The sequence below is a fragment of the Bos indicus x Bos taurus genome, chromosome 5 (genome assembly GCF_003369695.1).
Source record: "Bos indicus x Bos taurus breed Angus x Brahman F1 hybrid chromosome 5, Bos_hybrid_MaternalHap_v2.0, whole genome shotgun sequence".
Taxonomy (NCBI): domain Eukaryota; kingdom Metazoa; phylum Chordata; class Mammalia; order Artiodactyla; family Bovidae; genus Bos; species Bos indicus x Bos taurus.
In genome coordinates, this window is record NC_040080.1 from 18,232,541 (window position 1) to 18,253,231 (window position 20,691).

The following is a 20,691-nucleotide window of genomic DNA, read 5'->3' on the forward strand; positions in this document are numbered from 1 at the left end:
CGTATTAAAAAACAGAGACATCACTTTGCCAACAAAAGTCCATATAGTCAAAGCTGTGTTTTTTCCTGTGGTCAAGTATGGATGTGAGAGTTAAACCATAAAGAAAGCTGCGTGCATGCGTGCTAAGTCGTTTCAGTAGTGTCCAACTCTTTGCGACCCTATGGACCACAGCCTGCCAGGTTTCTCTATCCATGGGATTCCCCAGGCAAGAATACTGGAGTGGATTGTCATTTCCTTCTCCAGAGGACCTTCCCAACCCAGGGACTTAAACTGCATCTCTTATGTCTCCTGCATTGGCAGGCAGGTCCTTTACCAATAGCACCACCCGGGAAGCAGCACCAAAGATTTGATGCTTTTGAACTGTGGTGTTGGAGAAGATTCTTGAGAGTGCCTTGCCCTGTCAGGAAATCCCACCAGTCAATCCTAAAGGAAATCAACCCTGAATATTCATTGGAAGGACTGATACTGAAGTTGAAGCTCCAATACTTGGCCACTTGATGTGAAGAGCCAACTCATTGGGAAAAAAAAAAAAACCCTACTGGTGTCCTCACTGATGACACCTATCTGAGTTTATTATAATTTCTAGTTTTAGTGTCCAGCTTCACTAGACTATCAGTTAATATGGACTAGGGAGCTTTATTCACCATCATTAGGGCCTCAGCATCTGGTGAATTGCAAAGGGTATGGATTGAATGCCCCACAAACTGATCTTTAAATCAATAAACATTTGTGGAATGAAAGTCTAGATAAATTCTGAAAAGAAGGTATGGAAATGATATAATTTAGCACATTTATGGCATTCAAATCAGTAAGAAAAGAAAAAGAAATAATTCAGGAATGACATTGGAAAAATAAAATTTGGTAGAATATTATGTCATATATAAAATAACTTACACAATTATTTAGTATTTACACATTTAAATATATTCATAAAATTATTACAGATAAAAATAATTTATTTAAATTTGAAGTGGGGAAGAACATGCTTGACAAGGCTCTGAAAGTGGAAACAAAAATGGGAAATTTTAACAGGCAATTAATATTATTAGAAACTTCCGTGAGGGACTTCCCTGGTGGTCCAACAATTAGGGCTCTGCACTTCCAATGCAGGTACCACAGGCTTGATTCCTGGTCTGGTTTTGTACAGCCAAAAAAATCAAACAGTAAACTGAAGGAAGCATATTCGGTCTATAAATAATGTAATTCAATAGGACAGGGACTTGCACCCAAACTGCCTGGTTTCAAGTCTTACCTCTGTGTCTTACAACTGACTCATCTTGGGCAAGTGACTTTGCTTTGCCTCAGTGATCTGTTTGGTGGATAAAAAATATATTCTGCTTGTTGGACTGTTGTGTGCTCAAACGAGTTCATATAAGTAAGTGCACTGTAGGTTGTTGCAGTAGATGATAGTAGTAGTATAAAGAGCTTCAATACAAATCATGACAAAAACGATAGCCATCACAAGGTAAAAAGGACAAATGTAATGAGCAAAGTAATTCACAAACGAAGGATTAAATTAGCTAATATATGCCAGTATTTGCCTACCAAACTGGCTAAGATTTTAGAAACTCATAAGAAGACAAAGTTGGTGAAGCTATGTGGAAACTAACATTCTCATTCACCGTTTGTAGAACTAAAGTTCAGTGCAGCTATTTCTGGCAAACATTAATCTCTATGTACCAAAAACCGTAAAGGTATAGGTACAAAGCCTTAAAGCCTTAGAGATACTCAGCCTATAAAGCAGCAACTCCACTTTTTTTTCCAACATTTAAATATTTGTTTATTTATCTATTTATTTGACCACCTAGGTCTTAGTTGCCATATGCAGGATCTTTAGCTGCAGCATGCGAACTCTCAGTTGCCACATGTGGAATCTAGTTCCCTGACCAGGGATCGAATCTAGGACCCTGCACTAGGAGCAGGGAGTCTTAGTTACTGGACCACCAGGGAATTCCTGGAAACCTCACCTTTAGAATATGATTAAGAGAAGCAGTCATGGATGGTCCTACATTTAAACACAGGGAAGTTCAGAGTAACATTTTCATAATAGCAAAAAATGTTGAAAACAACTAAATGCTCAATACAGATGGTCAAGTGAGCATATTGCATTTCTGCATATAGTGAAATAGCTGGAGGCAGTTAAAAAATTCAGTACTATCCCTGTGATAGCCTGTATTTTTTAATTCTACAATAAAATGCTTTAGTGTGTAAAAGAATAGTTAATGATATAGAAAAATGCCCAAAATATATTCTGGATTGTAAAAACAGGATACAAAACAATATATGCCAGATTATCTAATCCTGAGGATCTATGTTTTTGTGTCTAATGGCATCAATTGCATTTGAGAGAGAGTTTTATGCCAATGCCCATCATGAATTTCAAGGTGGAAATTCCTGTAACATGTGAGAAATCATCAGGTGCTCAGAAAGGCCAAGACTATTATTCTACAAGGAGCAAGTCTACTGTAACATGAAGTAGAAGAATAAAATGTTATAGGATAACTCTGAATAGTGTTGTTTCAAAGAAAATGAAAATAGTGCTTGCTTTGGTGAAATATTCTTGCTTCTTAAAAAACAACTGATGAAATTTCCTACAATTTTTCTTGTAAGAGGAGGGGGCCATGCATCAAAACACCCATCATCTCCCCCTTGTGTGACCAAAACCCACCTCTGACCTCCAGAGCCCTCAGAAGGAGACATTTCGCCAGCACCTGCCCAGCACTCAAGGAGCAGAGATGAGGAGGGAGGGGACTTCCCAAGGCGAGCTGTGGACTCAAGGCTGAGGTCTAGGGGATGACAGTGAGCTCTGAGACAAGACAGGGCTGCATGGAGTCTCAGCCAGATCAGAACCCACATCTGAGAAAGCTGCTTTCTCCAGGCTGGAGACGAGATTCTCCACAGCCCCAGCCCTGACGCCCGCCGTCCTCTCACTCAGGGGAAACCAGCTCCAGAGAGGAACAGGAGAGGGCATGAGGCAGAAAGTGCTCCCTACAGAGTCACAGCAGATCCTGCTAGGGGAAAGGACCATCCCAGGGCCCCACCACATAAGAAATGTCACAGGGACCAGGGCAGAGACTAGGGAACTTAGACACCTGTGGCTGAACATCAACTGATCTCTACAGACAAGAGGTCCCCTCTCCTGGCTGTGGGCTTCTGCTCTGTAATGGACACCTGGTGGGGACAAGTGAGGTAAGCAGGCAGAGCCTCTCACAGAGCACAGTGCTGGGCAAACAGGGCAACAAGCAAAGGGGAGCCTGGGGGATGGGGAGAGAGGAGCCAGAAAGAGGCAGACAGGTGCACCATTATCTCTGATCTGGTTACATGCAGTGGCCAGGATACCCAGCCCTGTGGGACACTGTGTGCTTCACAGACCAATGGACTCAGTCCCTGCTCAGCAGCTCCATTCCTTTCACAGAGACAGGATCCACACACTCCTCACACACACACATACAAACAAACTCCTCATACACTCTGACTCCACACACACACACACAAATTCCTCACTCACTCCTCACATACACACAGTCTCACACACACTCCACACCCACATACCCTCACACACTCCTCACACACCCTCACACATGCCTCACAATCACACACACACACACTCCACACACACACAACCTCACACACTCCTCACTCACCCACTCACACACACACACACACACACACACTCCTCACCCTCCCACACACAAACACAGAGCCTACAGGAGCATACACACAGGAAACATGGGGACCCAGTGGCAGTGCTCACACACCAAGCACGTGGAGCCTGTGGGAACAGCCCAGAGTTCCAGCTGAGGTCAGTCGCTGGAGCTTCCACACACTGGGAGCCACTGGGACCCTAGAAGCTCCCTGAGGGAGTGGAGGGGACTCAGGCTGACCCAGCTCAGTCCAGAGCAAACCTCACTGCTCTGTAAAATCTGCCACAACTGGCAGTGGACCCCCCACAGGATACAGACAAGTATTCACAGTCAGCGTGGCTCCTTTTTGGTCAAAAACACTGAGGCTCAGCTCCACAGCTACAGACACCTTTCCCTTCACCAAGGCATGCACTGCCTGGTGTGGACCCAGGACAGAGGGGCAGCTCTTACCTTGACCACCCACCACGATGCCAAGGAGGAGGACACAGAGTCCCCGCAGGGAGACGTGTCTGCCCAGAGCCATCCTGATCCCACGTCCTCAAGGTCACAGTCCCAGCTGCAGGATCAGCCTGTGAGGAGGAGTCAGGGTGCCGACCGGGGTCTATATAGACCACCCCTTGCACCCTCCCTCCTGGGAGCCAATAGCGACACCTCTCACCATTTCAGGCACTATCGAAGGCTGCATCTGCCACTTTCTGCAGCTCAGACACCAATGAGCTTCTGAATCTTCAACATCTCCTTATATGAGCAGCACGGTCCTTTAACCTGCTTCCGTGGTCCTGAGAGCCGGGCCCCCTGACCAGGGCTGGAGTAGAAAAGTCACATCAAAAACTATGTGTACCATTCTTTCCTCTGATTACCTTGGCCAATCCCCAAGAACTGTAAGATCTTGCAGGGTCAGGTTGTGGAATTCACTGGACCACGGAGAATAACTTTGGTGTTATCAAGCATTGATCTTCCCCAGCACTGAGCTCAGGATCAAGCAGAGTACTACAAGAAGGCTTCAAACACAAGAACATTTCTCGGGCCAGCAGAAAATGAGGACAAGGATTTCAGAAATTCACAGGTGACCATGGAGAAGGTGGGGAGGGAACCATTAAGTTGAGTGGATGAGATTGCAGGTCTTCTCCTCGCAGAATGATCTGGAGACTGGGTCCCAAAAAGGTGCATGTATGCTCAGTTGTGTCCTACTTTTTGTGACCCCTGGACTGTAACCCGCCAGGCTCCTCTGTCCACAGGATTTCCTAGGCAAGAATACTGGAATGGGTTGCCATTTACTTCTTGAGGGGATTGTCTCGACGCAGGCATCGAACCAACATCTCCTGCATCTCCTGCATTGGCAGGCAGGTTCTTTATTGCTGAGCCACCTGGGAAGCTCTATAAGGGATTTTCAGACATGCTAAGTCCCTTTCCCTTTATTGCATTAATTTTATGTGAAATATCCCTTTCAGCTAGTCAACAAATATGCTTCAAGAGAGAAAGAGATTGCTGTTACAGGAAACAAAGAGAAAGTAGGAGTTATCATTCAACTCTAGCCTGCCAAAATAGGATTTGGGGATCTAAGAGAAGAAAACAAATAACTTAGAAAGATAACTTAGAAAGACAAAAACTTCACATTGTCCCTCTTTGCATATTGAGAGTTTGGTTTTATAGGATTCAGAACACCCTTGTATTATAAGCCATAACTAAAAAAGATGTAAAGTATAATTTAAAACAACTGCCCCCAGACAGAAGGATAAATAGAAAGTATTCTGCTGCACAGTGGCTGCATGCAAGGGGCAAAGAAGAGGCAAGTGAAGCAGAAAACAGAAGAGGGTTCATTCATTCTAGTCTAAGAGGAAAGGTGGCAGCAAGAATGGAAGCCCAGGTAGATTGAGGGCACAGAGCCAAGCAGAAGGGACTGATGTCCAATGTGGTCATTGCTGCCTTGTTCTGTTTCCACTGATCAGAGAAGCTCCCAGATGCTCTCCAGAAAGTAGCCCGGGGATGAGTATAGAGACGGAGTGATGACGGCCATAAGTGATGCAAGATAGAGCTCCCCCATTGAAATTCAAGGTCACTAACATACTGCCTTCATTCCTCATACTCCCTCAGGCTCAAGATTCCCGTGATGCCCCTCTGTGGTCCACACAAACCCACCCTGAGGCCCCGTCACCCTGACTCTCATCATTTCAGCACAAATGTGGGAAGGACCCACCTGTGACACACATGCCCCAGAGTCCCCACCAGAGCTCAGAAATGGCTTCACGCCTTCCCCCTTCCACACCTGAGGGCAGCTGTGGACCAGTCCACAGCCTTGTCACATCCCCACCAGAAGAACACCTCATCCTGGTCAGCAGACACAGCTTCTCTGTCCTTGAGACTCAGGTAAATGAAAAGGGAGAAAGGTCAATTGAGCATATGCTTTTCTCCCTCTAAATATGCTAATATTAATCCATTATTTTACAATAGTCACTTATTTGCCCTGTGTTCCTCTGACTTGCAAGCCTCCATCTGTACATGAACCCCATCTCCTCTGGATGCTTAAAACAGTAGTGATAATAACTGATTATAAATATCAAAACCAGAATATAAACTCAGGGACTGGAGTAGGAACAGGATCTGCTCAGTTACTACAGTCAATGCTGTACTCCCCCTGGGTCCCAGATTCACCATTCCTTACCCAGTTATGGACTCTGCACCATCACCAGAAACCACCAGACAAACACCTAGAACATAGGACATGCTTCCTAGAGTCCAGTCATTCCTCCCACAGGATGACACAGGGATGTGTTTAGTGAACCAGGTACACATGGTCTCACCTCGGGATTGAGATCTCACAAGTGAAATACTGTTATGGACTCCATACCCTGCTATAAGGATGGAGTGGGCTGGAAGGAGGGGTTAACCCAGGGCCGGCAGGCTGTGTCCAGGCAGCACCCTCTACCCCAGAGCTGGGGATGCAGGTCAACACGGACCAACTCACCCTCTGATGAAGGTTTATCTTCTCTGACACATAAGGAAATCTCAGTGTCCCATCTCATCCAAGATTTCAAGGAGGGAAGCTTTAGGGAGGACACTAACCCAGCTGTGTCCATGTGAACTTCAGGGGTCAGGAGATCAGGCTCAGGAACCAGTCTGCCTGGCCTGACTCAGAGCTCAGCCACATATCATGTGTGTGACCTTGAACAGGATCCTTACATTCTCTGTATAGTGGCTTTGTCTGTAAAAGAAGAGTTATACTTGTGTATAGATGACAGAGTTTTGGTTAGAATTAAATGAGTTGGCATTAGTAAGAGATAACTAGTCAACAGTAGTACATCATCTTGGCGGAGAAGCAATATTAGGGCCCCTCTGTCCATCCCATCCCAGGAATCCCAGGACTCTAGAACAGGAATTCAATTCTGTTACCTGGAGCCTTGACTGGAGCTGTCAGAGCTCTCCCAGGAACCACATGCTGTGACGGTGATTGGGGCCAGAGTTGTGAGTCTTCCACACATCACCCCTTCTCTCTGTGCCCCAGAGAGAGGTTCTACTGCTCATAAACCTCTACCTTATCAACTGTGAACCTCATGAATTAAGTTGTTTACTTGCTAATTTTACTTTATAAATGGACTTGGTAAAGTTCTGTGTCTAATTCACCTCCTTATCCCCGATGCCGTTAATTAAAAATCCTAAATGATGTCTATTGTATACCTGAATGAATGAATGTCAGCCAGATATTTTACACAAATCATTTCAATCAAAAGAAATCTTTTGAGATATAATTTAACTTGATGTGAGGACTTAACAGCACAGTGCAAGTTATGTCACTTGTTGTAATGATATTTCAATATGATTAAATGGTATAAGCTATGTATTGGTTAACTTCTACACTTTTCTGCAATGAATGCAATAAATTGAAATACCAGAAACAAGGCTAGCCCCATTCCAAGAGCAGTGCTGAGAGAGCCAGTTCTAAACATGTATAAACACTGCGTCTTTGTGTATCTGAAGATAAAGAAGACAAACCTCAGCACACTGACAGGTGAACACCATGAAGCCTCCTGTTCTGGTCTTAATCAGATATGGCCATGTGGTTCGGATGTTTATATATTTATCATTTGGCATATTTTCAGCTCAAACCACAAATAACTGTAACAGGAAGAAATTTTGTTATAAAAATTTTAGTTTAACAGCTTCTGTATTGAATTTGAAGTGCAGAAGTAAAGAGCAGGAACAATCCTGTTCTCTAACTTAGAATGTTTGTTCAGTCTTATGGACTGTAAAGCAATACAATATGTAGCATTATTATTCCCAACTCACCATGAAAATATGGAGGTTTCAGAGGTTCAGTAATCTCTTTGCTGCTGCTGCTGCTGCTAAGTAGCTTCAGTCGTGTCCGACTCTGTGCAACCCCATAGACGGAAGCCCACCAGGCTCCCCCGTCCCTGGGATTCTCCAGGCAAGAACACTGGAGTGGGTTGCCATTTCCTTCTCCAATGCATGAAAGTGAAAAGTGAAAGGGAAGTCGCTCAGTAGTGTCCGACTCTTAGCGACCCCATGGACTGCAGTCCACCAGGCTCCTCCGTCCATGGGATTTTCCAGGCAAGTGTACTGGAATGAGGTACCATTGCCTTCTCTGAATCTCTTTGCTAGGAAAGTTAATAATTAAATATCCTTGGTAGAGGGACATTTTTGGGACCAATCAGAGGGAATAATATACAAAATATTTTTGAATTAAAAAAGAACTATATGACTTTAAAAGAAAACAATTAATTGAGTTGTTACACAAAAGTACTGGAGACCCACCTTACCATCTGTGTTCCTTGCATGGCTGGACCAAGATTTGTAAAGGCTTCTTTACTAAAGACAACTTCATCACAAGGGCATGTGATGAGCTTGGTCATGAGCTGGTCATGAGCTGACTGAGGTCCAACCCATCATCTCTGTTCAACCCTTTACAGTATATGACTGGCAACATCAAACAAAGAGTATGGCACTGAATTGGCCTCATTCATTCCTCCATAGTGCAACATCAAATACCCAGAGACCAGAGCAGATCAAAGCTACTAAATTAAAGACAAGCATATTCTAAGTGGTGAGCAAGCAGACCAAGGGCCCTTCCCTGCTGCTGTTGGAAAGGAAGAAGCCCTCCCACCCCAGACACCATCTGTGGGAGAAGAGACAAGAAGATGCTTCCTGAAATAGAGGAAAACCAGTCTTAGCAGGGAGCTTGAACTGGATTTGACAAGATAATTATCAACATAAATCCAAGCTAACTTGGGGGACAAATTTTAAATGGGAGAGTCTATGTTAATTAACTTCATGGAACTTTCAGTCCATATAAACACCCCTTGCTACTGCACAAGATGAAATCAGTTATAAAAATAGTGAGTATTACATATATGCATATTTGAATCTAGAGGACACATTGTCAAGCCCACTACAGAAAGAAAATATGTATAACTTCCTTTATTTTTAAAAGCACAGAGTTGTCACCTCTGTGAACGCTTTCTAACTCTTCCAGTTCAGAATTACTGCTGTGTCTATTTAATCTGTAAAAATTCTCTTTTTGCCTCTAAAGTGGTGTTTTTTGAGAGCAAGTATTGTGTCTTGTTCTTCAATGCCTCCATAAAGTCAAGTAAAGACACATAGAAAGAGCTTAGCAAATATCAGATAAGAAATCAATGCACGAACAAATGCTGAACATTCACCCTGCAGTTAGTGATACTGAGTGGGGAAGGGAGAAGGGCAGGGGAGACACAAATCTTCCTCCAGCCCAGCTGCTCTGATGGGATTAATATCCTGGAGATCCAATCTGCAATTGGGATAACAACTAGAAGCCCATGCCAAATACTGTGATTATCCACTCACACCATAGTTTCACTGTTGTCTTTACTGCATCCACCTTGGCACAGGTCAAACACACTTCAGTTCAGTTCATTTCAGTCACTCAGTCACGTCTGACTCTTTGTGACCCCATGAATTGCAGCACGCCAGGCCTCCCTGTCCATCACCATCTCCCAGAGTTCACTCAAACTCACGTCCACCGAGTCTGTGATGCCATCCAGCCATCTCATCCTCTGTCTTCCCCTTTTCCTCCTGCCCCCAATCCCTCCCAGCATCAGAGTCTTTTCCAATGAGTCAACTCTTTGCATAAGGTGGCCAAAGTACTGGAGTTTCACCTTCAGCATCATTCCTTCCAAAGAACACCCAGGGCTGATCTCCTTCAGAATGGACTGGTTGGATCTCCTTGCAGTCCAAGGGACTCTCAAGAGTCTACTCCAACACCACAGTTCAAAAGCATCAATTCTTTGGCATTCAGCTTTCTTCATGGTCCAACTCTCACATCCATACATGACCACTGGAAAAAACACAGCCTTGACTAGACAGACCTTTGTTGGCAAAGTAACGTCTCTGCTTTTCAATATGCTATCCAGGCTGGTCATAAATTTTCTTCCAAGGAGTAAGTGCCTTTTAATTTCATGGCTGCAATCACCATATGCAGTGATTTTGGAGTCCCCAAAAAATAAAGTATGACACTGTTTCCACTGTTTCCTTATCTATTTGCCATGAAGTGATGGGACAAGATACCATGATCTTCATTTTCTGAATGTTGAGCTTTAAGTCAACTTTTTCACTCTCCTCTTTCACTTTCATCAAGAGGCTTTTTAGTTCCTCTTTTTTTTAGTTCTTCTTTTTGCCATAAGGGTGGTGTCATCTGCATATCTGAGGTTATTGATATTTCTTCCAGCAATCTTGATTCCAGCATGTGCTTCTTCCAGCCCAGGGTTTCTCATGATGTACTCTGCATGTAAGTTAAATAAGCAGGGTAACAATATACAGCCTTGGCATACTCCTTTTCCTATTTGGAACCAGTCTGTTGTTCCATGTCCAGTTCCAACTGTTGCTTCCTGACCTGCATATAGGTTTCTCAAGAGGCAGGTCAGGTGTTCGGGTATTCCCATCTCTTTCAGAATTTTCCACAGTTTATTGTGATCCACATAGTCAAAGGCTTTGGCATAGTTAATAAAGCAGAAATAGATGTTTTTCTGGAACTCTCTTGCTTTTTCGATGATCCAGCGGATGTTAGCAATTTGATCTCTGGTTCCTCTGCCTTTTCTAAAACCAGCCTGAACATCTCGAATTTCATGGTTCACATACTGCTGAAGCCTGGCTTGGAGAATTTTAAGCATCACTTTACTAGCATGTGAGATGAGTGTAATTGTGTGGTAGTTTGAGCACCCTTTGGCATTGCCTTTCTTTAGGACTGGAAAGAAAACTGACCATTTCCAGTCCTGTGGCCACTGCTGAGTTTTCCAAATTTGCTGGCATATTGAGTGCAGCACTTTCACAGCATCATCTTTCAGGATTTGAAATAGCTCAACTGGAATTCCATCACCTCCACTAGCTTTGTTCATAGTGATGCTTTCTAAGGCCCACTTGACTTCACATTCCAGGATGTCTGGCTCTAGGTGAGTGATCACACCATCGTGATTATCTGGGTCATGAAGATCTTTTTTGTACAGTTCTTCTGTGTATTCTTGCCACCTCTTCTTAATATCTTCTGCTTCTGTTAGGTCCATACAATTTGTGTCCTTTATTAAGCCCACCTTTGCATGAAATGTTCCCTTGGTATCTCTAATTTTCTTGAAGACATCTCTAGTCTTTCCCATTCTGTTGTTTTCCTCTATTTCTTTGCATTGATCACTGAGGAAGGCTTTCATATCTCTTCTTGCTATTCTTTGGAACTCTACATTCAAATGCTTATATCTCTCCTTTTCTCTTTTGCTTTTCACTTCTCTTCTTTTCACAGCTATTTGTATGGCCTCCCAAGACAGCCATTTTGCTTTTTTGCATTTCTTTTCCATGGGGATGATCTTGATCGTTATCTCCTGTACAATGTCACAAATCTCCATCCATAGTTCATCAGGCACTCTATCTATCAGATCTAGTCCCTTAAATCTATTTCTCACTTCCACTGTATAATCATAAGGGATTTGATTTAGGTCATACCTAACACACTTAGATAGCACTGAACACTTCTTAGGAGTCACTTCAGGTCCTCTTAGTTTCACTACCTCATATACGTGATGTGCTTCAGCTACTGTGTCGTAAACTTCAAGACTTCATTTTCCTGCTCCCTCAATATCCCTACAAATATGATATGAGCTCCCCACTCAGTTGATTAGGTGCACCAGTGTGCTGAGACTGTTCCCTGCCACAAGTCCCACTTCTGGCTTCCTCCGACTGTGACCTAGGGACATTTAAATGCACCAGTGAAATCCTTTCACATCTTTTCCTTGTGTAACTGCATCTTGACCCCCAGTATGGTCATTTGTCCATGGGTCTTCACATGCCATTTGGGATCACCATTGCTTGGTTGAGCCAATTCTATTGTCACATCCTCCACATACCATCATGATGGAGTGTGTGACTCTGACATTTAGACCCTATGAGTATGATAAACTTTGTTGCCCACAACTCTTCTATGACCCCCCCCCCCCACCATGTAGCCACACCCTAGTGACCACTACATCAAAGAAAATGGAACAATTACCATGATGAGACTATGTCACAGAAGTCGAACCCAGAAGCTGGATCTGTATGAAACTTTTGACCTCACCTCTCTGCCTCCTGTGACACATCACAAAGATCCTTCACCCAAGTATGTTCTAAAGGCTGTATCCATAATCTCGAGTCATTCTGGTAATAAGACAGAGGCTTTTCCTGTTAGAGATCCCCACACAGACCAGACAGGACTTACCTGAGCAGACTACTCCAGTATCCCAATCATGGGTATAGCTATCATTACAATGGTCTTTAATATTAGAATGCTTACAGTCACTGACAGTTGACTCCACCCCTTTACATGTATACAAAAGCCAAATGGGGCCAAGTCCTGTTCCAAAATAAGCCCCTCCAGGAAAACCAATGGCAGCTCCACACCCCAGCTGTCTGCACACTACAGATGCATCCTTCAAGCTCCAGTTGTGATCATCCACTGTGCCCCATTCTCCTTGGTGCTTCACTTCCACTCTCCCCTTACAGCGGTGGGCTCCATCCTTCAACCTCAGCTCCAGAGCTGCAAAAGAGACACAGACACAGGATACAGGACACAGGACACAGGAAAGATTTTAGGAGATTTGCAGTGATATAAGTATTTAAAATATTAGCTCTCTGCAGAGCAAGAAAGTGCGTGGTATATAGTATTTGTTGACTTCTGTGGTATAAATATTCGCACTGTGGCACAACTCCCACTGTGCCATCACTGAACATGGAGCAAGAAGGGAGGCACCAGGTGTTTCTCATGAGCCTGTAGAATCAGCTCTACAGATACCTCCAAGGATAGGCCTTCAGAGACACTGGATGCTGTCCTCCCTGTAGATGTGCCCAAGGCTACTAGGCCCCACCTTCTCATCTTAGTTACAGCTCATGGCCTGGGATCCAGGGAGGAATCCTCCCTCTACTTCCCTGTCCATAGGGAGCATCTCATCCAGCTTAGAAACAGAGGGCTGTGGAAACAGGCTCTAAAATGTCCTGGCTATTCCTGCCATCTGGTGTTCATGTCCTTGTGTAATCCACACTCGAATGTACCTAGTAACATGCATCTAACAAATGGAATTTGACAAAAGTGATCAGATGTCACTTTAGCAATTAAGTTAGACAACTCTGGTTTCTGCATATAAAAAGGAGTTCATTTGTAAGAACATCATAGATGGAGACATTACTAGTGTTCAGCAACACTGTATGAACATATGGAAATAGTAATACTTCCTTGCCTGTTTGAAGTTAAGCATAACCCTGTGATCTGGATCATTCAATGAAGTCAAGAACAAATGATGTCAGTTCCACACAGAAACAGCCAGTATATTTTTCTACCACAGCAAATACTGAAGCCTTGTGTTGCAGTGGTAGCATAATGAAATTGTGGAGCATTCAACAGCCTGAGTGCTTGAAGAATTATGATAGCAGAAGTCCTGCCAAAGTGAACAGAACTTGTCATACAAGGATAAATTTTGGGCTTTTTTTTTTTTTTTTTTTTTTACTACAATATACCTAGCTTAACTTATATGCAGAGTACATCATGAGAAACGCTGGGCTGGAAAAGGCACAAGCTGGAATCAAGATTGCCGGGAGAAATATCAATTACCTCAGATATGCAGATGACACCACCCTTATGGCAGAAAGCGAAGAGGAACTAAAAAGCCTCTTGATGAAAGTGAAAGAGGAGAGTGAAAAAGTTGGCTTAAAGCTCAACATTCAGAAAACGAAAATCATGGCATCTGGTCCCATCACCTCATGGGAAATAGATGGGGAAACAGTGGAAACAGTGTCAGACTTTATTTTTGGGGACTCCAAAATCACTGCAGATGGTGACTGCAGCCATGAAATTAAAAGACACTTATTCCTTGGAAGAAAAGTTATGACCGACCCAGATAGCATATTGAAAAGCAGAGACATTCCTTTGCCAACAAAGGTCTGTCTAGTCAAGGCTATGGTTTTTCCAGTGGTCATGTATGGATGCGAGAGTTGGACCGTGAAGAAAGCTGAGTGCCAAAGAACTGATGCTTTTGAACTGTGGTGTTGGAGTAGACTCTTGAGAGTCCCTTGGACTGCAAGGAGCTCCAAGCAGTCCATTCTAAAGAAGATCAGCCCTGGGTGTTCTTTGGAAGGAAAGATTCTAAAACTGAAACTCCAGTACTTTGGCCACCTCATGCGAAGAGTTGACTCATTGGAAAAGACTTTGATCTTGGAAGGGATTGGGGGCAGGAGGAAAAGGGGATGACAGAGGATGAGATGGTTGGACGGAATCACCCACTCGATGGACGTGAGTTTGAGTGAACTCCGGGAGATGGTGATGGACAGGGAGGCCTGGCGTGCTGCAATTCATGGGGTCACAAAGAGTTGGACATGACTGAGTGACTGAATTGAACTGACCTGAACCTAGCTTACTTTTACTAAAATGGACAATAACTGAAGAACATTGACAAAAAGAAAAACACTGAGATAAAGATTAGGTATATAAAATTGAGAAACACCTATACTAACATCTAAATCCCCAAGAACAAAAAGAGATGCCAGGGTAGAGTAGATTGAAACTTTTAATTTATCAAAAGGAAAAAAATAGTTACCAGTCTAAAATTCTACACTCAAAACCAGTCTCTCAAGGAATAAAGACCTCAAACGTGCCATTACCAAAATGCTGAGGTAGGAGACAACAGCCTCCATCCTCTTAAAAATAAGACCAAAGGGTAGACAGTGATCAGTAATAAAAACAGCTCCAGAAAGATCTGGAATACTCTAAGATGTTTGACCATGCCAAGACACTGTCATTTTGGTGGCATCATTCCATCCTTCAAACCAGCATTACTCAGAGTTTCTCTCACCAGGAGAGTAAGAGCAGGCTGAGTAAGCAGTGTCCCTAGCCTTTGGGGGCACCATATGAAAGTCCTGCTTCAGGTTCAGTTCATGCAGACCTGCAAAGCTGAGCCAGTCTTATAGAGATGGCTAGGCATAAGAAAGAAGAGCAAAGGACCAATAGCAACCACATGGCAGGAGAAATCACACTTCACAATGACCTTCTCTGCAGACAGATGCAGCAGATTTTACCCCTGAAAGAATTAATAACAGCACAGATGATTGTTTCCAGTAGTCAGTCATGTATGGATGTGAGAGTTGGACCATAAATAAGGCTGAGCACCGAAGAATGGATGCTTTCGAACTGTGGTGCTAGAGAAGACTCTTGAGAGTTCTTTGGACAGCAAGGAGATCAACCCAGTCAATCATAAAGGGAATCAACCCTGAATATTGATTGAAAGGATGGATGCTGAGGCTGAAGGTCCAATACTTTGGCCACCTGGTACAAAGAGCTGACTCGTTGGAAAAGACCCTGATGCTGGGAAAGACTGAAGGACAAGGAGAAGAGCAGCACAGGATCAGATGGTTAGATAGCATCACCAACTAAATGGACATGAGTTTGAGCAATGAACCATTGTTGGTCTCAGTCTTTGCTGCATTCCTAGGCCTTCCCACAACCTGAGCACCTGCAACCATAATCTCCCCCCACAGAGGCACCCGCGACAGGCCCCTAAAGCCTAATGTGTGCACACCATTGGCTCTGGCCACCACCACTGCTGGTCATGATTTCTAGGCTTTGGAACCAGAGGCACTGTTGAGGATACCAACAACCATTCCAGTGACAGCAAGCCCCCTGCAACACTTGCAAAACACCACGCAGTTTTCAATGCTGTGGACATCAGCAGCCTGAGCCAAATGGATCTCATGTCCTACCAGACCCAATGCCACCTTATGCCTCTGCTTTTGGCACCCTGGTGAACATTCCAGTGTTCCCCTACCCAGAGGTGAAAGGCTTTCCCTACTGAAATCATAATATAGATTCTGGTACAGATGACTGCTATTTTAAATGTGCAGGCATCTACAAGAGAATAAGACATCAAGAAGAATCAGGGAAGCAAAATCCCACCAAAGGAAAACAGTAAACCTCCTGGGAAACTTGTTCTGGGATGCAGAGGAATAGGACGGGGAGACCACTTTCTCCCCCACAAATCCATCAAAAGAACATTTAAACACCGAGTAATTCCACAAAACAACTTCTGAATGCTGGCAGAGGACATCAGGCACCCAGAAAAGTAGCCCATTGTCTTCGAAAGGAGATTTTTAATTTTTGCTTTTTGGTATTTGTTATCAATTTTGTACCTTTAAGAACCCAATCTTCAGTACCCATTTTTACTTGGGAGTGAGATTACTGGCTTGACTGCTCTCTCCCCCTTTGGACTCTCCTTTTTCTCCACCAGGTCGCCTGTGTCTCTTCCCTAACCCTTCTCTGCTGTATCCAACTCTGTGAATTTCTGTGTGTTCCAGATGGTGGAGAACACTTAGGGAACTGATTACTGGCTGGATCTGTCTCTCTCCTTTTCATTCCCCCCTTTTATCTGCCTGGCCACCTCTGTCTCCTTCCTCCCTCTTCTCTTCTCTTCACTTCTCTTCTCTTCTCTTCTCTTCTCTTCTCTTCTCTTCTCTGTATAACTCCATGAACATCTCTGAGCAGTCCAGTTCTGGAGTGCACATAAAGAAGTGTTTATTGGTTAGCCTGCTCTCTCCTCTATTGATTCCACCTCATCTCATTTGGGTCACCTCTAACTCCCTCCTTCCTCTTCTCTTCTCTTCTCCATGTAACTCTGTGAACCTCTCTGGGTGTCCCTCACTGTGGAAAAACTTTGCATCTTTAAGGTAGATGTTTTATCAATGATGTTGTATAGAACGAGAAGTTTTGAGACTACTGGAAAAATAAGACTGAAAATCGGAAGCAGGAAGCTTAAGTCCAAACCCTGACTCCAAGGAACTCCTGACTCCAGGGAACATTAATTGACAGGAGCTCATCAAACTCCTCCATACCAACACTGAAACCAAGCACCACACAAGGGCCAACAAGTTCCAGAGCAAGACATACCACGCAAATGCTCCAGCAACACAGGAGCACAGCCCTGAGCTCCAATATACAGGCTGCGCAAAGTTACTACAAAACCATAGACATCTCATAACTCATTACTGGACACTTCATTGCACTACAGAGAGAAGAAATCCAGCTCCACCCACCAGAACACCGACACAAGCTTCCCTAACCAAGAAACCTTGACAAGCCACCTGTACAAACCCACACACAGCGAGGAAACGCCACAATGAAGAGAACTCCACAAACTGCCAGAATACAGAAAGGACACCCCAAACTCAGCAATATAAACAAGATGAAGAGACAGAGGAATACCCCACAGGTAAAGGAACAGGATAAATGCCCACCAAACCAAACAAAAGAGGAAGAGATAGGGAATCTACCTGACTAAGAATTCCGAATAATGATAGTGAAAATGATCCAAAATCTTGAAAGCAAAATGGAATCACAGATAAATAGCCTGGAGACAATGATTGAGAAGATGCAAGAAAGGTTTAACAAGGACCTAGAAGAAATAAAAAAGAGTCAATATATAATGAATAATGCAATAAATGAGATCAAAAACACTCTGGAGGCAACAAACATTAGAATAACAGAGGCAAAAGATAGGATTAGTGAATTAGAAGATAGAATGGTAGAAATAAATTAATCAGAGAGGAAAAAAGAAAAATGAATTAAAAGAAATGAGGACAATCTCAGAGACCTCCAGGACAATATTAAATGCTACAACATTCGAATCATAGGAGTCCCAGAAGAAGAAGACAAAAAGAAAGACCATGAGAAAATACTTGAAGAGCTAATAGTTGAAAACTTCCCTGAAATGGGGAAGGAAATAATCACCCATGTCCAAGAAACCCAGAGAGTCCCAAAACAGGATAAACCCAAGGCAAAACACCCCAAGACACATATTAATCAAATTAACAAAGATCAAACACAAAGAACAAATATTAAAAGCAGCAAGGGAAAAACAACAAATAACACACAAGGGAATCCCCATAAGGATAACAGCTGATCTTTCAATAGAAACTCTTCAAGCCAGGAGGAAATGGCAAGACATACTTAAAGTGATGAAAGAAAATAACCTACAGCCCAGATTACTGTACCCAGCAAGGATCTCATTCAAATATGAAGGAGAAATCAAAAGCTTCACAGACAAGTAAAAGCTGAGAGAATTCAGCACCACCAAGCCAGCTCTCCAGCAAATACTAAAGGATATTCTCTAGACAGGAAACACAAAAAGGGTGGATAAACTCGAACCCAAAACAATAAAGTAAATGGCAACAGGATCATACTTATCGATAATTACCTTAAACGTAAATGGGTTGAATGCCCCAACCCAAAGACAAAGACTGGCTAATGGATACAAAAGCAAGACCCCTATATTTGTTGTCTACAAGAGACCCACCTCAAAACAGGGGACACATACAGACTGAAAGTGAAGGACTGGAAAAAGATTTTCCATGCAAATAGAGACCAAAAGAAAGCAGGAGTAGCAATACTCATATCAGATAAAATAGACTTTAAAACAAAGGCTGTACGATACTGGATGCTTGGGGCTAGTGCACTGGGACGACCCAGAGGATGGTATGGGGAGGGAGGAGGGAGGAGGGTTCAGGATGGGGAACACATGTATACCTGTGGCGGATTCATTTTGATATTTGGCAAAACTAATACAATTATGTAAAGTTTAAAAATAAAATTAGAAAAAAAAAATAAAACAAAGGCTGTGAAAAGAGACAAAGAAGGTCATTACATAATGATCAAAGGATCAATCCAAGAAGAAGATATAACAATTATAAATATACATGCACCCAACATAGGAGCATCACAATATGTAAGACAAATACTAACAAGTATGAAACAGGAAATTAACAATAACACAATAATAGTGGGAGACTTTAATACCCCACTCACACCTATGGATAGATCAACTAAACAGAAAATTAACAAGGAAACACAAATTTTAAATGATACAATAGACCAGTTAGACCTAATTGATATCTATAGGACATTTCACCCCAAAACAATGAATTTCACCTTTTTCTCAAGCGCACACGGAACCTTCTCCAGGATAGATCACATCCTGGGCCATAAAGCTAGCCTTGGTAAATTCAAAAAAATTGAAATCATTCCAAGCATCTTTTCTGACCACAATACAGTAAGATTAGATCTCAATTACAGGAGAAAAACTATTAAAAATTCCAACATATGGAGGCTGAACAACACGCTGCTGAATAACCAACATATTACAGAAAAAATCAAAAAAGAAATCAAAATTTGCATAGAAATGAATGAAAATGAAAACACAACAATCCAAAACCTGTGGGACACTGTAAAAGCAGTCCTAAGGGGAAAGTTCATAGCAATACAGGCATACCTCAAGAAACAAGAAAAAAGTCAAATAAATAACCTAACTCTACACCTAAAGCAACTAGAAAAGGAAGAAATTAAGAACCCCAGGATTAGTAGAGGAAAGAAATCTTAAAAATTAGGGCAGAAATAAATGCAAAAGAAACAAAAGAGACCATAGCAAAAATCAACAAAGCCAAAAGCTGGTTCTTTGAAAGGATAAATAAAATTGACAAACCATTAGCCAGACTCATCAAGAAAAAAAGGGAGAAAAACCAAATCAATAAAATTAGAAATGAAAATGGAGAGATCACAACAGACAACACAGAAATGCAAAGGATCATAAGAGACTGCTGCTGCTACTGCTAAGTTGCTTCAGCCGTGTCCGACTCTGTGTGACCCCTGAGATGGCAGCCCATCAGGCTCCCCCGTCCGTGGGATTCTCCAGGCAAGAATACTGGAGTGGGTTGCCATTTCCTTCTCCAATAAGAGACTACTATCAGCAATTATATGCCAATAAAATGGACAACGTGGAAGAAATAGACAAATTTTTAGAAAAGTACAACTTTCCAAAACTGGACCAGGAAGAAATAGAAAATCTTAACAGACCCATCACAAGCACGGAAATTGAAACTGTAATCAGAAATCGTCCAGCAAACAAAAGCCCAGGTCTAGACGGCTTCACAGCTGAATTCTACCAAAAATTTAGAAAAGAGTGAACACCTATCCTACTCAAACTCTTCCAGAAAATTGCAGAGGAAGATAAACTTCCAAACTCATTCTATGAGGCCACCATCACCCTAACCCCAAAACCTGACAAAGATCCCACAAAAAAAGAAAACTACAGACCAATATCACTGATGAACATAGATGCAAAAATCCTTAACAAAATTCTAGCAATCAGAATTCAACAACACATTAAAAAGATCATACACCATGACCAAGTGGGCTTTATCCCAGGGATGCAAGGATTCTTCAATATCTGCAAATCAATCAATGTAATACACCACATTAACAAATTGAAAAATAAAAACCATATGATTATCTCAATAGATGCAGAGAAAGCCTTTGACAAAATTCAACATCCGTTTCTGATAAAAACTCTCCAGAAAGCAGGAATAGAAGGAACATACCTCAACATAATAAAAGCTATATATGATAAACCCACAGCGAACATTATCCTCAATGGTGAAAATTGAAAGCATTTCCCCTAAAATCAGGAACAAGACAAGGGTGCCCACCCTCACCACTACTATTCAACAT

At 42.7% G+C, this 20,691-nt stretch overlaps 1 protein-coding gene across 1 annotated transcript in view; it reads right to left on the minus strand.

Annotated features, from left to right (window-relative positions):
* Positions 1–4,443, minus strand: part of LOC113892401 (antigen WC1.1-like) — a 57,524-nt gene extending 53,081 nt beyond the window's left edge. The window contains exons 1-2 of the mRNA XM_027541221.1: positions 4,303–4,443; positions 4,095–4,213 (exon numbers count right to left, since the gene is read on the minus strand). Coding sequence (XP_027397022.1) covers positions 4,095–4,167 — 73 coding nt within the window. The 5' untranslated portion in view covers positions 4,168–4,213; positions 4,303–4,443. The remainder of the gene's footprint in view (positions 1–4,094; positions 4,214–4,302) is intronic.
* Positions 4,444–20,691: the final 16,248 nt, after the last annotated feature.